Source organism: Parambassis ranga, chromosome 6 (assembly GCF_900634625.1).
Source record: "Parambassis ranga chromosome 6, fParRan2.1, whole genome shotgun sequence".
NCBI classification, from domain to species: Eukaryota; Metazoa; Chordata; class Actinopteri; family Ambassidae; genus Parambassis; species Parambassis ranga.
Window position 1 is genome coordinate 4,469,366 of NC_041027.1, and position 24,640 is coordinate 4,494,005.

The window sequence follows — 24,640 nt, forward strand, 5'->3', positions numbered from 1 at the left end:
CCAAACAACTACTTACAGCACAGCAGGTATTGAAAATGGTAAATGACAAAGCCTTACTAAATCTCAACAGTGTCGGATTGTGTAAAAAATGATGCATTCTTGTTGCTTTTTTCTTATCATGTTTTACAGCATGTTGGTGAAACAAACTAGTCTGAGGAATCACCTTAAAAACATCTACACATAAACAGTACTTTGGGGTTATAAGCTAGATGGTGACAGTGTGTGTGATGTATCTCACTGCTTCCCCAGCTTCCTGTGTATATCTGCTTTCAAAACAGAAAGAGAATCTATACAGTGTGTTGTTGTTTGGCTCCAGCCTCCCAGTGAGCCTTTGCACATTTTTTTAAAAAGCATGGAAACAAAGCTGAAGAGAGCTATTAAAACAAAATAAGCTCTAATGAGTGAAGCAAACACGAAGTTGATACTTGAAAGCTTTAGATGGTTCATGAGTGTTAAGGGGATTGTTTTATGCTTGTGTGCTGTAAAAAGAAATTTCCCTGCAGTCTGAGCAATCACTTTAGTAGCAGTGTATTTGCTTAAATACGAGATCCCTCAGATATAAAAGATCCTGAACCGCAGCCTGGATGAATGTTCTAAAACTGCATTAGTGGAGGGAAAAAGGCATTCATTGCTACTTACTGTGTATAGCTCATTTAGGACTTTCATTAAGTCTTCCTGGAGCTGAAAGGCTATTTCCTTGCTCTGTAAAAGAAACATGAGAAAAAACAATAAGATCAACAGAAAATCATAAATATGATACAAAACAGAAATATGTTACAAACTCCTTTATACCAATCCGGTGGCATCGTTTGGTCAGTGTTAAGTCCCCACTACAGGAACTTTTAATGAACTCTAACATCTGTTCAGCAAACACACGCTGTTTACTGTGTATTAGGTTTTATAGAAATGACCAGACACTGACCCATTCTGGATGATACAAACTAAGCAGAAGAGCGCATTTATCATCTTGTGTCAAATGCTGCGTTTCGGTGTGAAAGTAGTATCAATGTCACGAGAGCATTTCCACTTAAATCACTGAACACAGCTTGAGTTTCACTGTACACATGCTCAACACATTAACTGGCTCTTATGACTGAATGTAAAAGATTTCTCCAAAACATGTTAACTCAATCAGCCCTGCCACAAGGCTGACTCAGTAATACTATCACACACACGCCCACATTAATGCATCTCACGGTTGTGGGATATGGTTCAACGGGGATGGTGTGATGGATTTAGTGGGCCTTTTTCTATCAGTGTAACAGTGGAGCCTCCATATTTCCTTTACACTGACTCTTATACTGTATCGTATGTTTATGAGATTATAAGTCATGACAATGAATTTTTGATCTCTCCACTAAACTCGATACCACGAGTTGCTACCTGGATGATGTTACAACCTCTGCCCGCACGCCAGGTCTTTCTCTAACCCAATTATCAGCAGACAAATCTCATTCTGGGAGCCGCTTCCGGCAAAAGGCTGTATGAGGATTTCTATGGGCATCCAGCCACATACTGTAGTGGGATAGAGGAGTGATTTACTTTCGATCAAAACATGGAGTGCATTTCAGATTCTTTAAAGGGCCATGATGGTCAAATATAAATTGAATTTTCATCTACAGATGCAGGTTGCAGAGTTTAAATGTGAGAAGTAGACAACCCTTGGTAAAAATGACACCTGTGGCTGTTAGGTGAAACTGAGCACCCTCATTTAAAAGGATAGGTTTTACAGTAGATTGTAAAGCTGCTCTTTGATTACTGAACAGCTAATGTATAAAATATTAAATGCATATGAAATATGCATTTAATATATTTAATGGATATTAAAAATGCAGTGCATAGTATACACATTTTAGCAATGAAGAAAAATGTTTTATAATGATTGCAACACATTGCATCAGAATTTGAAGACTTCACCTGCTGGTATTAGCAGCAGGATCCAACCCACGTGCTTCTGAATGTGTCACATTTATAGGAAGGATTTCCTGACATGAGATTAGATGAGTCGCTCATACTCTGCTGCTTTTCAAACGTGTGGCTTCCTCTGTTTGCAGGTCACAGGTAAGAGGCTCTTACTGATCAGGGTAAGTTCTCAAACATGGTCACCGTCACACAAAAATCGCATCATGTTTAGCTCTAATGGCAGTGCTGACCTGTGATAAACATGAAAATCTGCATACAACACACAAACTTTCATTCTTCCTCTTCTTCTTCACAGATAATGTAAAGCTGCACAATGTACAAACATGTGAATGACCAGCAAATAGGATTACACTGTCAGTTACCAGCTGCCAGACTGCTGTCTGAAATTAGTCACACAGGGTGACCTGGCTGATCAGCTACCTAACTATCACCAGTTCTGCAAGCTGCCCAATTAGTAGTTCTTATATAATCAAAGGGCAACACACTATAAGCCTAGATAATCAGATATTTAAAACACAAAGTTTGGCAAGAGATGGTCTTGGTCTATGAGTTTATTGGTGCAAAGTAAACAGCCTATTATTTTGAATTCTTGCATATTACAACGATTATAAAGATACAGGCCTTCTCCTGTGGGAACAACCATTTGCAACTGTCAGATCAGAGGAAAGAACCTTTGACTATCTGTCACATCTAACACACATCAGCTCATCCCCATTGAGAAGGCTGGGAAGTGTTCCAGAGCTCAATGAAAAGCTTTCTCTGGGGTCACATGAGCTGTGAGAGAGGGTGTGTGTGAGAGAAAGGGGGAACGAAAAGACCCAGATGACAGTAAAGAGGGCACACAAAAGGCCTACACCTAACACAAAACTGCTACAACGTACACACTTACTGTATACCTCGTATTACCAGCAATAACAGTTATTTACAAATGTTGCGTAACCAGTGTTGCTGATTTAATGTGCACGACTCATCCCCTTTTGATTTTAAAAGAATCTCAGTTGGGGGGTTTCCAATTGAGTCTAATTCATTAAATGGATCCTACAAATGGGTTTCCCCTTTTATGTACATACCATCTGTATTCCAACCACATTAGAAGGATGAAACAACCCCAGAGAGGAGAAACCATGGCAGCCTTTAGGGAGTGGTGGGTTTCATATTGCCTCTGACATTAATTATGGTGTAAAGATGGCAGTTGTATGTGCTGCAGGGCTTGTGTGCATGTATGTGTTTGTGTCGATCAGAGCATCTTGTCACTGTTGCAGACTTTGATCATGGGGATGCGTAAACATTTTTTGCTCAATTTCAAAGGAATAGTTTTAAGAAATGCAGTCTGGGGACATTCTGATGACAAGTCTCAAGTCTTAATGGCATACTATATATATATATATATATGTGTGTGTTTTGTATGTTTGTGTGTGTGTGTGTGTGTGTGTGTGTGTGTACCGCGGTGCAGACATCTTTATACCTGCTTTTACACACAAGTCTATAGGATCCCATGCCTGTAAAAGCCATGCTAGGTTAGGTTAAACATATTCTGACTCTAGCTCTGTACATGCACATTTAGAGAGGATGTAATTGTGTAATCTACATCACCTAGAATACATAAATAAGTGTATTTGTATGTTGAACTACCCTCTTCACTAACACTGTAACATTACGTGTCATTGTAAACAAAGATCAAATGCTTGGCCTTTTTTACTGCAGACTTGTCACTGCATGAAAAGCCCAGATGTTACGACTAACATTAACAAACATGCACAACACCAGCACCCTGAAACTGAAGCAGCTAAATGGAGTTCAGCTGTAATTAATTTCATTATTTACACCAGTGTCGTTCTTTTTGTGACATGTTTTGCCGCTGGAAAAGTTCACAGCTGCCCGGAGCTTTGGGAAATCCACCTTGTAGCCTCAGCCACAGAATGTGACTTTCATAAATAAAATAGGGCACAGTAAAACAAAGAGCCAGTTGTATGAATAATGAAAACTGAATATATGTGATAAGATCATTCCAAGCATAAGAAAAGAGAGAGAGAGAGAGAGAGAGAGAGAGAGAGAGAGAAGCTCCTGCTTGGTGTTTGTATTCAAACAAAAAGAAGCAGGATATTCCTAAAAGAATTTGTGGCTTTTTATAAATGACCACATGCAGCACTGAGGAAATAAATGCGTGCACATGGCAAACAGCAAACAGGGTCAACCAGAGGGATGTTGACAAAAGACACCAAGGCCTCCACACTTCACAGTGTGAAACCTGAACATACAAGGAAATAAAAACACAGGTCTTTGATGTCCTGGAAGGATGACAACAGTACAGCTGTCTCCTGGAAGCTGTGAGAGAGCCCACGTAACATGGGGGACTTCTCTGTTGTTTGTGTCTCGTTATTGAAGCTCTGCTGAGATCAAAAGGCTCTGGGAAGCTTTAATTAGAGGGCGAGCTGTGTCTAGGGTCTCCTATGAGATGGGACCTCCCACTAGGGTGCTGTTTCTCTGCACAATGTCACCTGGATCCACAGAAACGGCAGGCTTTAAAGTGTGGTCAGATTCCACGGCGTTGCAGGTGGAGGAATGACATGACAACAGGCTACTTTATACTAAACATTTAGCTCAAACCTTCAGGGCTGTCCTAGAAATACATAAATCAGAACTGGAAGAAGTCTATTATTAAGATCATCAAAGTCTGTTGAGTCAGGGGGAGGAGACGAGACTAACCTCTGAAAAATGTTTCACATCTGGCCTCGTTAGTGGAACCTCAAAAGGAAATGACTATTACAGCTTCCTGTTTCTGTGCTGGGGTTCAAGTATTTAAAGACCAAACCAATGTACAATCAGATGAAACCACAACCATCTAGAGATGTTAATGCTTTTGAAAATGCCTCACTTTTACTTTTTGAGCTCTCAATGAACATACGATGGGCTCGCAGTAAAGTTGAGGAAAGATTGTGCAAGCTAGGCTGACACAAAGGCGCTCCTCTGAAGAAAAGACACTTTGTAATTTAGGTCTGTGGCGAGTTCATGTGACTCCTGCAGTATAGGAGCTCATAATCTGTTAGGGAGTTGTCATCTTTGTGGCGAATTGGTTTTGGTCATAAAGCCATGGGATACTGAAGGCATACTGATCTGAAAGTGTGGTGACCAAGGGTTCACCATACTCTAATTCAGAAAACTAAACCGCAGGAGCCCAACAGAGCATTCCACCATCAAAGTGCCATATATACTGCACTGTATATACCCTACGACTAAATATATACTGTTGTCAAATGAATGGATTGATTGAAAGTGAAATACTGTTTATATAACATGAGGGACTGGAGACACTGCTGCCCGATCTGACCACTATGACAAATCTGGATTGCATTAGTGGTTTGTTCAGCTGTTTCGTTGATCAAAGAAAAAAAGTCTCATCTGACCTCTTCCAGTAGAGGTCAAATATCATTATTGTAAAAAAAAGTCAAGATAAACAGCAGCAGGAGAGGTTACAGAAGTCAAAAAGTGATTTGGAGAATGTAAATAAATGTGAATTAGAACATTAGAAGATGACAGAGAAGCAAGCTAGAAAGCTCAAGCATGTTTGACTGATGGTTCTGTGGTTATAGTAGAAGTCAAGAAAATCATTTCAGTTGTAGAATACAGTCTGTGTTATGATCAAAATAGAGAAAAACTCATAAACACCCACTTAAATGTAGCATTTTTCTTTAGCAAGCATTCATTCTCCATCCTTTTTCTTCCACTTATCTGGGGTTAGGTTGCAGGGGCAGGCAACCTAAGCATGGCAACACAGACCTCCCTCTCACTAGCAACCTCCTCCAGCTCATCTGGGGTAGATCAAGGCATTCTCAGGCCAGCTGAGCAATATAATCCCTCCACTGCATCCTGGATCTGCCCAGGAGCCTCCTCCTAGTTGTACATGCTCACCAGGAAGGCACCCAGGGGGCATCCTAATCAGATGCCCAAACCATGTCAGCTGGCTCTTGTTAAGCAACTCAAAACTGAGCTCCTCCCAGATGACAGAGCTCCTTCCGGATGACTGATCTGACCAGCCACCCTGCCAAGGAAGCTCATTTCAGCCACTTGTATTCACAGTTTTGCTCTTTCTGTCGCCACCCACAGCCATAGATGAGGGTAGGAACATAGATTTACCAGTTACTCGGGAGCCTTGCCTTTTGGCTCAGCTCTCTTAACCTCAGCAGAACAGAGCAGTGCCCTCATTACATACATTGTGGACATAAGCATTCAATTCCAGTTTAAAAGACTCTGCTGTAGTCACAAGTCCAGTCAGATCGGACCTATGACCTATGAAAAGTTCCATCTGATCTCAGCCACAAACTTATTTGGATTTGCGCCCTCACCTTCTTGAGCAGCCGCGTAGAGTCCTCGCTGATTTGCATGAACCTCATGATGACATTGTTGAGGTAGATGTCGCTCAGTGTTGCATGGTCCTTACTCTCCCTCCTCACCTGATTCAGCAGCAGATACCAACAGTTGACAGGTGACAGCAGGTTCTGGTCTTTCCTAAATAAGGAGGGGAAACCAGTTAGGCCTGTACAAAGACATGCATTTGAACATTTTCCTGTATGCCATTGTGTTTACAGAGCGTTTGTCATTTTAAACAGGATATTGTCAAATTTCCTCGACAAGCAGGATGTTCACAAATACTTCAAGTACACCAGTGAACTGTTAATGCTGAAGATGGATGCGTCATAGGCATCCCTTGAAGATTAGTGTCCCATATACTGCTATCTCTGGCCCTGAAAGGTTCTCCATATATTACAAGGACTGCAGTGTTAGGTTGGAAATACTTTGTATCAGTGACATTTCTGGGGCAGAGCTCTAGCAATGCTCTGGGCCAACATGACTTCCTACAACTAGAGAAGAGTGCACCACAGACTTTAAATACACATTGTGGACTGAAAGCAGAGACGCCATGGATATATTTTAAGTGAAGTTAAAAAGTAGAATTATGAATGAATAGTGACAGCATAAGATAGACAAGAAAGGGAATAGAAGCTGCAGTAAAAGTGTAAATATAGAAAAGAAAAAACTAAGGAGTCTGAAAGCTGTTTCCTGTGCTGTGTGCTGGCTGCTTCCAAGCTAACTGTAGGACATTGTCCAGGCCAGAGAAAGCTGAGGCCCTGTGTAAGCACTGGCCTGCAGGCGGACTTCCTCTGGGTTAATCTATAACATTCCTCCTGCCTGCGAAAGAGAAGCAAAGAAAACGAGCGTGTGTGCTTGTGCATGAGCATGCATGTGTGTGTGTGTGTGTGTGTGTTTAAGAGAGGTTTTAGGGCTGGGTCTTGGGTCAAGTCCTTTAGGAACCATATGGAGACTCGCCTCTGCTCCCCCCTTCACAAAGTTAGTTTGCATGGACAGGCTGCACTTGTCAACACAACAGGTGAAACTCTGCACTCAGCAAGTGACCCAGCCCTGAACTATCTTTGACTGCTGGCACCACATCTGCTGGATGAGCAAAAGAAAAAAAAACAAGCAAATGAATAACTGATACAAACATTCCAGCCAACTGAAATGTTCCCTGAAACTGTCCGAAAACAGGAAGCAAACTACATTTGATAAAGGCGAAGCCACACATGCTGACATGAAAAACATCCGAGAGCATTTGTTTTTCAGGAAAACGGTGAATGAAAAAAGAACTGATTTGGCTAAGAGCTGAGTGACGTACTGATGCCACATGTCCAGGCTGCAGCGCACGTGCAGAGGATGAAAAAAGAAAGAATAAGTGGAGTGGCCCCAGCAGCAGCTCTGCTGGACAGCATCTCACACACACATGCTGTCAGAGAGCAATTACCATAAATCCTTTCTGCATTATGTATCATGGGATTGCAATACTTCCTATCTACAGCACATACATGTGAAAAACGCATGTGGGTGTGTGTATTTTAATTCATGCTAAACTTGGCATGTGGAGATGCATAATGTTATGGTGGTCACTGACAGGCAGCTGGGCACAGCACACTGTGAAACACCACCTCTACAAAACTGCATCAAAAAGCTCCTACAGCTGGAATGACAGGATGAAGACCAATTCATGGTTTCTATGTGTGAATGACTGACGTGGACTTTGAACACAGCACCACTGGTGCTCACATTGAACAAAAGGTAGTGAGATTGCATAATAACACAGTGTCATTAGTCTATTTCTGTTGAAAGCTTGCCTATGGTGGTGCTAATGGTGTATATAATGGTTTCTAAAATTAAATGGAGCTTCCTTTACAATATACTTCCTTAGCACAATGTTTAACAGGATTTAAACCAGGATACATATTTTCTACTGAAATATGCACTCTGAGAGATGACTGACAGGTTCTTCTTCTTTATTTAACTCCCTTTATAGTTCAAAGCAGTTCTATTCAAAGAATAATCTACAAGTTAAAACAAATCCATAATATAAAAGGAATAACTTGTTTCCAAAGATGCATAAATTAAATAAAGTTCATTAAGTGCTTAAGTTTCTTTGTTAATGAGCTGACCCACTAAATCATTTTGGAGACCTGCAGTGAAGGGAGGACAGACTATTAAAAACAAGCTGAAGACCTCCACAGACCGTGACATCACGCCCTCTGGGAGTTGCTTACCCCACATAATGGCAGGAAAATCTCTCAATGTCATCATTTCCCCCTCAGCCAGGGCAGGAACTGGGTCAGACAGACTCACCGACAGATAGACGAGCCCCCAAGAGGCCTTAAGCACAGGTATGAAAGGGGAAACTAATGTTCAGGATGAGCAGGGAGGGAGGCGAGTGAACCGAAGAGAACTCATTAGCAACTTACTGCCTTCTATCAACGTGTGTGTTCTGTCCATTCACGCTGTTTGAATTCACTAGTAAATGGGTCAATGTTAACATACTTGCAATCTCATACAGTAGGAGGATGCTGACAATGAAAGATAATTACTACTTCAGTAAGCAGGGTATTGAAACTGGAGCTCTCTTCAGCAGCAGAGGCAAAATAACACAGTCCTTTAGTGCCTTACTGATATCTTTCATTAATAAACTGCAGCACTGGCCTTTAGACGTGCGGCACAGTGATGGATGTTGATCACTGTCAACCCAAGCTAAACTGAACCCACCACTCAGACATCTACATTTTACAAGGACACAATGTTCTAATTAACAAAAAGAGGAAATTCACATTTTTTTGGCACCTACCTATCCCTGGTGCAAATTTTTATTTTCAATGACATGCACAGCAGATAGTAAGGTGCAGCTTTATGTACACCATTTAGCCACATCATGTTCGCCACCTTTTTTTTTTATCCTCAGAGACAAAGTGAGGAAGTCGTTTAACCAGGAGCTTAATTCTAGATAAAAGCAGCCTGTTTAAAACAATCCCAGCTGTGGCTTGGCTAAAATAAATAATTCAATGATTCCTCAGCTCACCATCTCCATGTCCCACCCTGAGCAAACTTTGCATAATACAGTAACTGTTTGTTTGCGTGTGTGTGTGTATGTTTAAGAAAGAAAGAAAGCGACAGAGGAGAATGTTTGCCCATATTTGTTCATTTGTGTGTGTGTTCTGCAAACAGCAACTGGAAAACAAATGAATGGCTCACACACAGACTGCTGCTATGGGCTAGGCACTGTGACGCTAGCCTGCTGTTTTGGTTTTTGACAAGAGGAAAGAATAGGAACACAAGTGACATTGATTTAACTTTTTTTCCCCCCTTTCAACACTAAAGTATCTGTTTTACTGCAGCATTTCCTGACATCCAGGAAACCTTCCAATCTATTACTTAGCTGCTCTGACCAACACAAAACATCATGTTGAACAGCATGTGTCCTGTAGAGTTTCCTAACTTGATTTTATAACAGCTAATTATCAGGTTTAACTAGGATTCTTCAGAGTTTTTCCATTACTGTGCACTGTGTTTACTTGTGGTGGTAATGGGGAGAAAGAACTAAACTTAATGCTGAAAAACACAAACATCTCTTCAGTTTTAAATAATGTATTTAAGGGAAAATGTTTGATTTAAGCGCTGAGTGATTAGACTGGTACAGGCTTGTTTTTTTAGTCTAGCATGGAGTTCTTGGAGGTTTTTGTACTGACTGACTACACCAGGTTAGTAGTTGGATGCAGTGTAGCTTTAAAAGTAAGGAGTGTGTTCATTAGGGGGGGATATATTGTTACGCTTATAAAAACCAGATGGAGTTACAGTCCCCATTCAGAAACACTTTCTACTAAAAATACGATTTATATATGTCTGTCCTTACTTTAGAGTTGTCATCATCCATCTCCCACAGCTGTCTAGCTACCAGCTCTGTCACAAACCTCCACCACAGGGCACCTCTGAAGCGAAATGCATTCCTCTCCAGCAGTGAGCCACCGCAATACTCCCACAGGTGGCACAAAGTCTGAGCTAACTTCTAACTTCATTTCATTACAGAGAAGGATCATGGAATCAACCCCTACTGTGTCACAACTTTTTCTCAGCTTAAAGTAGTGTGAGAACATATTCCTTAGATAGTCTCCTCATGCATATCTTCCTTGTGGCAGCTAAAACAAACAGGAGTCCTGAATTTGCCTGCATGGGCACTGAATGTATTCTAAAATTTGTCAAAACAAACATAAAACGTCACAAGTTCTGCATATTAATGCAGTTTCACCTGAAAGAATGACATCTCGTCTACTTGTTTCTGCATCAGTAATAAAGTAAACTTGTGTATCTTCACACAGCACACGCCACAGCAGCGGGGACCCCTCTTTATAATGCAGCCAGTATTGACTAATTACCAGATTTAGGCAGCTCATTTTAATGCTACTTTAGCATTTTGCTGCTTTGCCAAGAAGACCTATCATGAAAACTGGCTTAAGGCTACAGACAAAATAAAAGCTCACTTTTTCACACTGCAGACAAAACTGTCCAAAAACAACAACCTGGAGAATACAGAAGCTTTATGTGAACACAGAAATATGGGCCACAGGATTTAAAGCTCACAGGAGGGTTTTTTTATGTTATTCAAACGGCTTGTATTTGCTTAAGAAATACACTTGCCAAATGTTTACCCTGTGAATGAAGTGACCAGACTGTACATCGCACATTGAAAACCACAGAGCGCCATACCAGAGACTCCTCGCCAGTTACACACACGTGGGCACACACAGCTGCTAGAGCCATTGGAGCTTCAGACAGGGAACAGGGGCTATTTGCAGACGGTAAGGACAAACATACAATTTATTTTCGTTCCCACCACAAGTTCAAACAATATGCTAATGTCTGCTTTTTCCATGAGCAGTCCTGCAGTGTAATAAGGCCAAAATCTACAGCACACTTAAGTATGTCAAGATCTATAAAAAGGCAGAGAGAAAGAAATGGGGGAGGGGGGGGCAGAAGGAAAATAAATTTATAACCTCCAAGTGAAATTTAAGGTTTCTTATACTTCACTTTTCAGCATGCACTTCAGTATGGGGTGGATGCCTAAAGGTTCAAATAGAACGTATCAGAAACCTAATGTCAAGTAGCTAATGAGTGAGAGGGGGAGGGTCCTGGACTGGAGTTTATCTATAGGCCTACTTTGCAAACAGTGGAAGGACATGTGTTGGTTTGACTCGGTTAACAATGGTGGCAGGTGAATGACCAGTACAATGGCTAAGCCAACAATTGATCAGTTCTTTCTCCCTACCCTGTCTTGTGGGTTAGAGCCGGATTCTGGCACTCCCTGACTCAGCTATGGTGGAACCCCCTGAAAAAGCTTTCATGTGGAATAGCTGCATGAATTTACCTGGCTTTGGTACTGCAGAGGCAACGATTCGATAAACTGTAAGTTCTGTTGTCGATATCCACAACATGCCGGGAAAACATTTGCCAAAGCTACAGGCACAACTCAGATACAACCAGACACTGGTACAACATAAGGCTAGTGTAAAACACATAATACACTATGACAGCGCCTCTCCCAGAAGCCTTTAGAAGGCAAGAGACCACAGAATCACAGCACAGAGGAGGCCAAAGTAATACCCCTAAATGTTTTGCCTTCACCCCTAATACTCTCAATTAGGGGCCACTGTGCCTGCTTGCATTAAAATACTGAACTACATAACTTGATGATTTTCCTTATAAGTTTACATTTACTTACTGTAAATACCAGAGGGCGCAAGAAAACTTGAAATCTATCCAGAAGACATGTAGTACAACATATAGTACAATGCACAGTACTGTACTGTGGCAAATATAGGAATGAAAAATTCAGATGGATTATTCATAAAGCTCAGCAAGTAGAGTGACGTAAAGGGTAAAAAAACCCACAAGAATTAACGTAAAACCTGCATTCTTCTGGAACAAAGACACACTATGCAGCCTGATAGTAATATTTGTTGTTTATACACCATGCACACAGATGATACAGCATCTCCTCACTTGTACTGCTGGTGGTCCTTGGTGCTGCGAGTCTTTGCCATGAAACGTTCAGCCAGCTTCTCCAGGTTCCGGGAGTATTCCATCTCGATCTCTGCCTTTTTCCTGAAGAAGTCCTGAAGGTCCTGCAGGAGCTGGACCCGCATTTCTGTCTGCTGATCCAGACATTTCTGCTGCTCCACAAGCTGTGCTCTGATCTCTGGTAAAAAAAAAACAGAGAGAGAACAAATAGATTAGGAGCCTGACGGGGGAAAAAAAGAATAATAAGGAATTCTAAAATCTAAAATCTGACTGTAATCGTCATTAGCAATAACCACACATATTTCACTCTTGATGCGCTGACATCCAAGATAGCAGGTGTTATATTTTAAAATCTTTAAAACTGATTAACTGTAATGTTCCTGCTTTACAAATCAGCATGCAAGCATTACACATCTGAAATCTATTGAGTGCGGCTGCTGCTGCTTATTATCCTTTAGTTATAGGTCCTCTCTGCTTGTGGAGATACGACGTTGGCAACGCTGGTCTCAGGTGTTTCATTAAGCCTGAAAATAACTCCAGGATGAATGGAACCTGATTCCCATCACACCTAGAGTTACAGCACAGACCTGTACACACACACACACAGACATCAGTGCCTGTGACTGAAACCCTATCCACTTAAGGAAGCAAAGGGTCGACAGCAGGCCTCCCTTAAACAAGTTGTATGTGCAGGTAAATTACCCTCTAAGGTCTATTCTGCAGGATCACGCCTGTCATTTAAATTTACATGCTGTGTATATACACACACAGACACATGAACACTGCCACACACAAATTGTTTCCTCTGTGTGCTCCATCTCACCAGGGCCATGTATAATGGATTTCTCCTAATGGAAGTTAGCCTGGGCCAGACATCTTCAGCAGAGGAAACAGATTAATGAGGTGATTTAGAGCCACGTGGACACCAACGGAGAGGGGCAAAGAGTGATCCCTCACTTTAAAAGGCAGAAAACACTAACTGCAACAATTCCTACAACTCGGTGCAATGGGTGTTGTTATGAGGATGACAGCATGTAACGTCTTACTGGCTGTTCATTGGAACAAAATATGGAAAATAATGTGATAAACAGAAGAGAACAACGATCAATGCATCTGGGCAAATTTTAATTTTCTAATATATAGATCAAATGCTTAATGCAGAGTGATGGTAAACCACTTCAAAGTGTATTGAGACGTGTGTAGAAAGACTAAAGACAGTTCTGATCTGGTTTAAGCTGATGTGTGCTGATTCTTAAAGATGTTGACGATGATGTCCTCCAGTTCTGAATTTATTGGATGCATACATTAGTCTATCACTCAAGGCATGTCTTTACTTTCTCAGTCAAAGCACACATAAACACACAATCTCAACCTAATAGAGCATTATAAAAAACATACGGGTGTCACTGTTATCTATTCTGGCAGGTAGAAGTAATGCAGACACCAGCCATTAAAAGTTTTACATGCTGATAATCATACTGTGTGAGTTCAGGCAGCCCTCCACACTGCAGTTCTGCACATTTTCATATGCAGGACAGACCTGAGTAGCAGCTCTGCCACAATAATCTGAATCTCATTTAGTTCTCTTCATTAGTTTAGTGTCATAGTTTTGTGGCTGGCTGGTTTGTTCTTCCAACTTGCTGTAAAGAGGTCATGTAATTAGTACAACTTTAAAACCTTGCTCATGTATACTTGCAGTGATGTAGGTGCTTACATCACTACTGAATGAACTGCACATATTCCAGTTAATTTCTATGAATGCTAAGAGAGCTGCTACAGTGAAACGCATTCTCAGAGAGTTTCAATCTGGCCAAACTGCTGCCTAATGAATGCACTCATTAACATGCAAGTAAGGTGGATTAAGATAAGTATTTGATGTTAGACATCAACAAACGCATTGCAAGTAGACAAAATATCCCATAGAGCCTTTATAAGAGACTGTCCATAGATAGGTCTATCAAGCTGCTTAATGGCCAATCAACTGCTGAAAGCTTCCAGTCAGACAGAGCAGTGTGCGCTGCACTGGTCTGTGTGTGTGTGGACATGTGTCCTTAATGCTGTAATCAAATTGCAAGGCTGTGCTCCATTCATCAGCAATAAAGACAATAAATTAAAAATTGACATTAGGACATTAGGTCTATTAGAAACTGTTGATTATTTCTATGTTCTCACATAGCAGCTGCTCATTCCCCTCTGGCACTCATAAGGAAATGAATCGCTTAGAGAACACAGCAACACCACCACATCTGACTGAGTGCTTATCACAGCAGTAACCGCGGCGAGCCACAAGCATCATTACTGTGGACAGTGGGACTTCTACAAAGTAAAGGCTTAACAGGAACTTTAATATAGAGAACATTAGGCCATTTACAAACTTGGGAGAGCACAAATGAGCACCATGGATTCTAAAGAATAGGTAAACCTTGCAATTTACTTCCATCTCCAGAGGATGTGGGGATTAAAACAAAGCAACCGTGGCACTGACACAAAAGAGTGTAGTGGATCATTTAACACAATTACACCCATGACTGCACATGGAAATTCATTAAATCATTCATTTTTCAAGTCAAACCCTGGCCATAGAAGCAGTAGCACCAAGCTGACGTATCTGCAAATGAATGCTCAAAGGCAACCACCTGTCAGAGAAAATTACAGGAGTGCTGCTGCCGAAAACTGGGACACATATCAAGAAAATTCAGCAGTGAAAGTTACACAAAGGGCTATGACCACAGAGGCGGATAAATCTGAAATCTGAATGCATATTTTTTTCCCTCAGTTCTGGCCTTCCTTCTGTGTGAGGCTGAAGTCATTTTTTTTAAACCAAAATTATTGCCTTTAAAAACTACTTTCCATATACAGGCCACCCACATGTTGAGAAGGAAACATTCTGAAATTCAGATAACAAAGCTTTTCTTGGAACCTTTTCATCAGCAGCTCCATTATGCAGTGTGTCAGGACAAAGAGTGTTATGAACGTAACTAGCTGCATCAGGTTTACATTTCTAAAACACAACAATAGCAAAGCACCAATACAGCTGGCAATCTACTCCAAGGCAGAGGTTATATAAGGGTAATATAACAGGTGCACAGACCATAGTCTTGTGGATGAGCACATAATCACCACTGTTTGAGCCAACATGAAAAAATGAAAGAGGGTTTCAGAACAATCTTGTGAAATTAGACATACACGGAAGAAGCTTGTTTCACCCTTGAGGGGATAGTTCAGGTTTTTTTTTGTTTGTTTGTTTTTTGGAGTGGAGTTTTTATGGACTTTTATCCATAGTTCAGCATGCCACTAGTTTGCAGAAACACACAGCAGACTCGTAAACACTCTACATGAGTTTAAGTGTTGACAATATTTAGAACAGGAACTATTATGCCACTCTTTCCAAAGCTACCAAACTCCATTGGAAAAACCTTCAATTTTACCTTTACAGAGAACAGCTTTTCTGGTCTACGGCTTCCTGTATGTTGTTGTTTGTTTGCATTATAGTGGGGCTGGCATGCATTAGCATTTGAATCCAAAGTAACATAAACAGCAGTACATCAGCAATGCCTGCAAGGTAAAATAGCAGGTTTTGTTGATGGAGTCTGGCAAAGAATGGCAGCAATACAGGTACCCTCAGAAACAGCTGTCTGATAGCAAGTGAAGTGGCGTTGATATTCATAGTGAATCCTTACAGTGTTCCACATTTGTTTTAGGCTAAAGTGCAGCTGAACTCATGCACAGCAGTTTATTGCTTCAACTCCACACAACAACTGGCTCCTCCACCACACTGTGTACATATATCTACACAAATCCACTTTGAAAGAACCCAAATATCCCGTTACCTGAGGCAGGTGGAAAAAAGAAACACGTCTGAACTGACATTACACCAAGAACCCGCTGTTTCCTCATGTAAATATTTGTATGTATCTGTCTGTGAGCAGAGATGAGATTATGATCTGACATTACATAAAAGGGTGAGACTTATCTAATCCTATAGGCAAATATTTGAAATGAAGTTGCTTTTGTGCTTTGATCGTAATTGGGCTTCATCTAAATCCCACGCTGAGGGAAACATCAGTGTGGTTTCTTACAAACCAACTGACAGAAACAAACACATGGGAGCCTGAGTGTCTCTGTAATCCGTAGTTTTCTCCAGTTAGTCAGCGTCCTCCTTGTGAGTTTTCCTCTACCTTTACATGGTGCATTCATACCATTCTGTGGTCATCTGTATGGTAAACATGGGTAAAGGCCTCGGAGGGCATAACTGTGTGTGGTACTGAGCTGAGAGGATATAAAAGCACCTGTGCACTGTCTTGAGAGTGAAGTCATTTCTTTTTTACAGCCATATCTGTGTATGTCCTGGCATGAGTAGACAGTGGCTTGCTGAATCAAAGCTCGGCCAATAAAGCTGTCAGCAACAAATCCAGCTGACTGATGAATATCCAGTCAATGTGGCCCAGAATGCACATGGTGTTGATATGGACAATGAGAGAGTGCTATTTGGTCTTTGTGATGATCACTTCGGACCAAAGCCCTTTTGTTTGTGAACTGGATGTTATCCAATTGCTCCTGTGAAGGCCACATCACAAACTTCCCATACCCTATTCATGGAAACAAATATGTCCAAAGTTGCAGTTCAGAAAGGCTTTTGATTTGCCAGATAGGCCTATTCTATTGTCAATGAAAGTGCCTTGTAAGCAGGATGGGTACTGACCCACAATGTTGATCCTCTGAGAGAGAAACTGGGCTTTGGTAAAAACAACTCAGGCTCTAACAGAGGGCCAAAGAGATAACTTTTCCCTTCCTTTCCCTTCCTTTCCTCAATCCATCAATATGCTTTCCCTTGATGCTGCTAATTAACTTTGCTATGAATCAATCTGTCTGAAATGCATCTGTTACTTTTGCTGAGTGCAGCAACGTATTTCTCTACGGGTACCATAAAAGACTTGAAACTCTCTGAGAGTTTTCTAGAGTTTCTTCAAGTTGATTACAGTCTCCACTAACAGCTATCTGGGACATGCTGTACCACATCAGTCCCAGGGCTGCATTTCCACATGCAGAGTGGCTCATCAGCAGCACCTGAAATAGCAGCTGAGGCCTGCGGAGGGACCATACAGAAGGGTGCCCGGCCCCACCATCTGCTTCATATTCTGGGTTGGTACTGGAGGAGTTGTCTCTGCCTTTTCTGGAGGCTGGCTACAAGACAGGATAAATACCATCGAAGGTAATTACGACATGGCCAATCAGTTTTTAACAGAGCACAAGCTTTCAATTACAGCTGGAGTGGGATCACATGACAACAAGTGCTCAGCGTTCTGATAATCCAACACAGCACTTATGCTATATTTTATTACATCAGAGCTACCATTTCTGTAGCTTCTTTGATAAATGTGCTAAATGTGTGATAAACACATACACTCATTTCCTGTCCTATTTTGATATTAAGAAGAAGAAAGATCTGTCTGTGATTTTAAGTTAGGCTTTTAGGCATGGAACCACACATGGCTCACACCTGCACCAATGAATCTACCAGCACAATCTGCAATCTTCAAGAGGGGCTCTCTTTGTTAGATATTCAAACCCAGATGTCTGGGTACTCTTTCTGTCTCCACCATAGTGGCAAATGGATGTGAACTAGGCCCAAGGCCTGCAGGGTGAATGACACCAAGCCCTTGTGCGACAATGAGCACTGACAAGGATCACATAACCAACAGTGAGAGACAGAAAGACATTTGGATTTCTTCCTCTATTGGAAGGAGAGGAGGTTGAATAAATTGACCAACATTAGGTCTAAGTAGCTGACCTGATTAACTTCCCTACATTTAAATATGGCAGAGCTTTAACATTACAATATTTATTGTTATTACATGAGCCTTTAATTAGTTGATGTTTCATTTCGATCACAGCAGACCTGACTTAAACTTGCAGCTGAATCACCAGGCCAACAAGTCACGGCCAAGAGTGTCACACAGAATGCACTTATAAGAAACACTGTGACTAAAACTACATCATCATCATCAGACTACTAAGAAATTCATCATGTGCTTGGTATGTCAGATATTGTTGGACTAAACCGCCTCACATCTGGGCATGGTTGCAGGAGTCTGTTACAGTGTGGGGCTGTTATCTCAGATTGCATCACTACTGAGCTGATGTTGCTGATATCCAGTTCTGCTTCTACCAACACGTCATACCTGCTCTGTCTTTGATGCAACAAATATCTGAAAAGATGATAACATAAACCTGTCAGGGATGCAGTTACATTGAGGAATAGTAGTCTAATGGTCGGCCTAATGGTGACTTGTCTCTCTCCAATATACAGCCAACTTACACAAACCTTACTGCCAGCTTTGCTGAAGCATTTTATCTCAAAATATTACAGAACTGGCAATGTGGTCTCCATTACAACATCTGACTGACATGTTAGCAGCTTCCAAAACCACAGAGAGCCTTCCAATAGACGTACTGTAGGCTACTGTGATCCAGAGAATGACTGTTAAATCAGAATGGAAAAGCTCCTGGCCCATAATCCTCTGCTTCTTCAAACTCTGAAAGCTAAACCAACATCCTTTGGGATATTTCATGATCAAGTAGTAACTCTCCTTGTGTGAAGTGACTTACAAGAGGTGTGAGTTACAGATGCTCAACAAAACTGTGGAGAATAAGAATACAAACTTCTAAGATCTGACATGACATATTTTCCCAACAACTCCAACAGGAAATGCAGTAGTAGTTGTGATGATGATTTTCCTCTTTCCTCTTGGGCCCGGGAGCATTGTGGGCGGCAGACCCAAACAGCTCAGGTTCCTTCCTGCGCTCTGGTTTTTATGATCTGATTCAGAAACATCTCAGCCATGGTGCCTAAATGTGCATGCTGCTCAAACACAATACACTCTAGAAATTACAAAAGAAAAAAACAACAGAAGTTAATCTAGCTTCCAAATAGCAAAAATAAAAATCTAATTAAACGTCAGTTCCATTCAACAGGATGATATTTAAATGTGCAATTCCAATAACTGTAATGTTATCATCTCTGCCCATTAGATGAGCCAAAAGCCACAGTTGCTAAGGCAACACCCCCACAGAGGCGAGGCCTACATCTAGCAGGAGGGAGATCAATCACCGTTGACTTTATGGTGGCCGGTAAGGACCATCATTTTGATCCAAACATAATAAGAGAGTGAGGAGCTGAATGCTGGGAGAAGTAAGCACATTTAGAGGCAGAGCTGTTTGTTCAGCTGCTGGTTAACATCCAGACATTCTGTTTGATCTGGACACAAGTCCGAGCCCAGTGTGTTGGTCTGGCTGTGATTTGTGTGTGTGTGTGTGTGTGTGTTTGATATGTGGTCTTTAAGGAATGCCCCACTAAAAAGTGTACCCCCTGCAGACACCACCGGAATAACAATGGAGCGCAATGACCATCTTTATATTAACAGTCTTACTTGACATTAAAGATAAGGCATTAAGGCTCCAGAATGGTACTGTATCTGTGCCATGCACGGCTTTACAGATTCATGACTACATGTTGCAGTTGTTGGGTGATGCTTGGGCCAAAGATAATTACTATGGTGATCCAAACGCTCATGCATCCCCACTGTTAGTGTAGAGTAACTCCCATCATCCTTCTCTTTGTGTAGACAGAAAGCTACTCTGCACTGGCCTCCTAATAGCATCAGTGTTCAGGAGCCTTTGTAATGTATTGGAAATGTTTTGTTTCATACCAACTGTTAATTTGGTCTGTCTACACCGTATACATGGCAAAATGAAAGTTACAACTGATATTCAACAAACTATCAGCATTTTGAATTCTCCAGCTCTCACTTTCTTCAAAGGTCAGCACTGTCAAGGCAGCTCTCTATTAGTCTGTGGCACACAAAGTTTTTTTTCTCAATATTTTAGTATTTTTCTCCTGTGAGTGAATCCACATATTGCAACAATTTACAAGATTCCGCTGTCCTAAATGCTGCTATGACAAGGGGTCTGTACTTCAGGAGCTGTCTGAAGAGTTTCTCTGTGTATCTTTTCCTCCTGTAACTCTGGGTCACCATAGAACCATTGGAATCCTTTTGTAGCTGCAGTGAATCAGTGTTCAGCAAAGTTGCCATTCTCTGCAAAGAAACAGGCTACAGAGGCACCTTTTAAAAACATTTTTTTTTTTAAATATAGTAATGCTAAGTATGGGAAGTGGTCACATCTGTGTGGCTCTACATCAGAGGACAGGCATCTGTGAGAAATAAATTGATCTCTTTCAGTCTCTTGGCTAGACCTCACCCACTGTTCTCATTCATCTCTTGAACATGCCCAGCTGCACTGTCTGCTGCCCTAAAGGGACCAGTGTGGTTCCTTGTGTGTGGAAAAAAAGAGAGATTAAGATAATCTGTATACAGAAAACCGGTACAGAATAAGATCCTCCTGAGCTTGTTTTAATTTAAAGGCCTGCCAGAGTTTAGAAAGCCACACTGGATCTAGAGTATCTACGTGTTTCACATAAGAAAAAGGACACCTCACCTTACATCTGCTGTGCCTTTGTTGCTGTTGTTTGGGGATATTAGTGATGAGAAAGATAAAGGGGCTAAAGCTCATATGTCAAGGCAGGCACTTATTCTCAACAAAGCTAACCTCAGGCACAAAAACATGGCTGGGCATGCCTTTAGCTCTTACAGTTGGGATGTTTGTTTGGGGTAACAATACTATGAAAATTGTGCGGTCGGACAGCTGAAGAGGGTGCAGCACGAGAAACATCTGGAATGGATGCACACAAGCTTTCATCTACTGGAATATTTACTTGACTTCACAGTAAACAAATGGAAACTTTAGCATGCTGGCAGGGACTTGAATAATACAAACTTCAGAAAGATTAACCTAAAGAATGGCAGAGCAGTTGTGTGGCCTGCGGTGATAAGGCGCTGAAGGAGGGGGTTGTTTCTAAGAGACTGTTCCTCTATTCCCTCTTCAGGGGCCCCGAGGTGATGGGACGAAGAAGGAAAAGGGGGGGTGGGGCTTGCACCTGCAGCTTGTTTAAATGCATACTTTGCAGGTATGGAGACCGGACTGCCATCACGTGGGGGGGGGGGGGGGGGGGGGGGGGTAGACAACCAAGCTCTTCCCTCTGCAGTGATTGTTATCTCACTCTGAAGGCCAGGCAGCCTTTGTTTGATTGACTAAAACAAAGCTTTACCAGGATTCTAGTGTTTGTTTTTTGTTAAGAACTTGACATTAATATTGCACTTGATGTTTATATTCCTCCTGCTTGCCTCTGTCCATCTGTTTTCCTCTATTTGCCTCCCTGAGCCATCTGTCTCCCTGTCTCTGCCTGTCCAGCCAAAGTGTTTGTACATCTGCCTTCCTTCTCAGTATGCACACCTCTATTTTAAAAGGCCCCTTCTTTTGTCTTGTCATTTTCGCAACATGGAGACACCAAAGCTAAGCAGGGACACCAGATCTATGGCCTAAAGCCAGCTGGAGCTACTTCCGGCTTGGGCTGAAAACGTGTTCCCACAGCCAGGACGCTGTGGCAACAACAGGCCAGAGGAGGTGGTTGGGAGGTGAAAGAGAGGAGATGCACACAGGAACATCTAAGGTGTCGCTGACAAAGCACCGACCGAGCAGCCTGCAAACAAACCTAAAAGTAAGCAATGCAGGGACTCAAAGAGCAACTACTAAATAGTCTTCTATGTTGTTACTGCGATGGACTATTACCGGATAATGAACCGATGAGTTCATGATGAGTGCTTACTCATCTTGCCCTGAAATTTGGAACATCCTTTAAAAAGGCATCCAGCTTCCTCCTCCAGTTAAGTGTAAGCGTCTTGCAACAAATTTATCTAAATTACTGAAAAAAAAGAAGAATGAGAGCAAATGATGGAACCCTTGTAAAAAAATAAGAAGCAGGCAAATCTAGAATACAGAATTTTTGCAGAGATTTGCTAAAGTTGGTCTTTTAGCCTTAAGTTGAAGTGACAGGCTTTGTATCCAGGCAGCCATGTGATCTTAGGAATTCCACTTTATCCTTGGGGAGAAATATGGAAATATCGCAATTCCACACCAGCAGAATGTCATATGATCGGCTTTACAGTTTGCCCTCAAAGGTGAAAACCTGACGTTCAGAAATGGATCTGCTGAGATTCAGAGACCATGGAGGAGAATTCCTGACAACAAAATGTCACATTATGTAGAGTAATTATGTAGTTGTCATTTTCCTATAATGTGTCCTCCTGTGAGAGCAATGGCACTTTAGTAAGCATATAGACCATATTTAAGATAAAAGGGGTGCACAGTTACTCTGAATTTAGAGCAAAAACCCACACGAGGAAGCAGCCATTCCTTCATGATCTGCACTGTGTCCACGTCATCCTCTGCTTCATGTGTTTCCCTTTTAGGTTCTGACCAACTCTGGTTCCACTCCTTTGCCTGCCTTTACCACAACAAACAGCACCTTGTAGGATGTGTGGTTTCTGGAAACTTTGATAGGGTTAAGCCAGCAGTGAAGTTGGAGGGGGCCGAGGAGAAACAACCCTACTATTCAAGACCAGGCCTGTAATTCCTGAGGCAAGGACATGAGCTAGAAGTCCACTGGGGAGACAGAAAGAGAAGGAGCAAGTGAAACAGGGATGGTATGAGGGCCGTTATTAGTTAGAAAATGTGGTGGAAAGGAAAGCTGAGGGCTTAATGTTTCACATCGAAAGAAGAAGTCATTGTGGATGACAAGAGAAATGATGACTCTAAGATGCCATATGAATTTTAAAAACAACCCAATGACGGAGAAAATGCAAATATGGCACTTTTCCCGTTCTGACGAACAGAAAAATAAAAAGTAATACAAACAGACTGAGACATCATGCAGAGGGGATTTCAACACAGAAGGTTTCACTGGTGACAAAAAGCACAACAGAAAGCAGGCACCGCACATGTCAACGTTCACTGCACAGCAAACAATGGAGTCTTTTCTTGATTGTACACAAAAGCTTCCATCTGTTGCTCTTTTTTAGCTCATATGAAAATCTGACCATTAATTTTAAACTACATGACAAAAAAACTTTCAAACTTAAACTCCAGTGTCCTGTTCAGATCGTCCCGAAGACACATTTTTACAGCTAAGTTTCAAGGTCAAAGAAGAAGGATGTGGCGTCTTATCTGCACAGCAGCAGCTGGCTAAGACAAAGCACAAATAAAAGTTTGTACAATCACAGCACACACCATGCATACACACACACACCCATTCAGCCTCCTTTTACACTACACTACTTTTACAAACCCCACTGTGTCTACACACAGACGGTATTGATTACTGGAGTAATGCCTTTAAATTAGACTCTATGGAGCACAGCGCGTCCTTGTGCATTGAGACGTGTGGGTGTTAATACAATGTATTAATGTTTGCGCAGTGATGTGCCTTTATCTGTCTGTATATGCCCATGTGTTAGTCTTTTTGTAATTTAATTACCAGTCATTTGATCATAAGGAAGCATTTGCAGGTCACCTAATCACATGACTATGTTTATTCAAATGGCATTTTGTAAGAGAAATACTACAGATATGTAGCATTACAGTACCATATACCAGGTATGGTATAGCAAAGAGTGGCAACAAGGATGGGGAGGAAAAGTACTTTAACACCTGAAAGACAGTAATCCTCCCATTAAAGTGCTCTGTAATGTGGAAGGACAGAAAACACAAAGAAGCAGGAACTCCTCCTCATCTTTTCCCACCTGGTCCTCAGAGCTGTGACAGCTGAAATAATCCACTCACAGAGACGTCTTCAGCCTCATGTAAACATACTCTCTTTAAGGGAATGTAGGGTCTGATCTCTGCCAATGGCTTGAAGGGTAAAATAATTATTCAACAGTTTGAGAGGTTTGTGTGGGATTAAAACATGTCAAACTGTGACGCTCACGCCTCCAGGAGGTTCAGAAGACTCAGCCTTCTGTTTACTAGGTGCTGTTAATGCCATGTGTTGAAGACAGCTCATCTAACTTCTTCTAACATCTGAAACTATTTCTATAATGGTTCCTAGTAATCTTACTTGAATTGTGTGGTGATAACTGTCAGTGCAACATAGTGATTAGAAAGAGTCCAAACGCCTGATGTATCTGGACAGATGATGTCCCATGAGGAGGATGGGAGCATTGGAAAAAAACTAGAAACCAATACTGTTGTATCTTAAGGGGACAGTCCCCCAGTTTGGAGAAGCTGTCATGTAATGAACTGCTGTAGACAGCCTTGAATAATTCAACATCAGTGTAAGTGTTCTCTTGAGAGCAGCCTTGACAGCCTTTTTAACAAGGAAGTGAAGCAGTGATTTCAGTCTCTTCAAGGCCACCAGACTACATTGACAAAAACGGCAGATTTA

The 24,640-nt window shown here is 41.6% G+C and overlaps 1 protein-coding gene across 5 annotated transcripts in view; it reads right to left on the reverse strand.

The window, feature by feature from the left end:
* Positions 1-24,640, reverse strand: part of srgap1a (SLIT-ROBO Rho GTPase activating protein 1a) — a 66,995-nt gene that overhangs the window by 31,231 nt on the left and 11,124 nt on the right. For all 5 annotated transcript variants that reach the window (XM_028408503.1, XM_028408502.1, XM_028408501.1 and 2 more), the window contains exons 2-4: positions 12,286-12,481; positions 6,267-6,429; positions 640-702 (exon numbers count right to left, since the gene is read on the reverse strand). In XM_028408503.1, the coding sequence (XP_028264304.1) occupies positions 640-702; positions 6,267-6,429; positions 12,286-12,481 (422 nt within the window). The remainder of the gene's footprint in view (positions 1-639; positions 703-6,266; positions 6,430-12,285; positions 12,482-24,640) is intronic.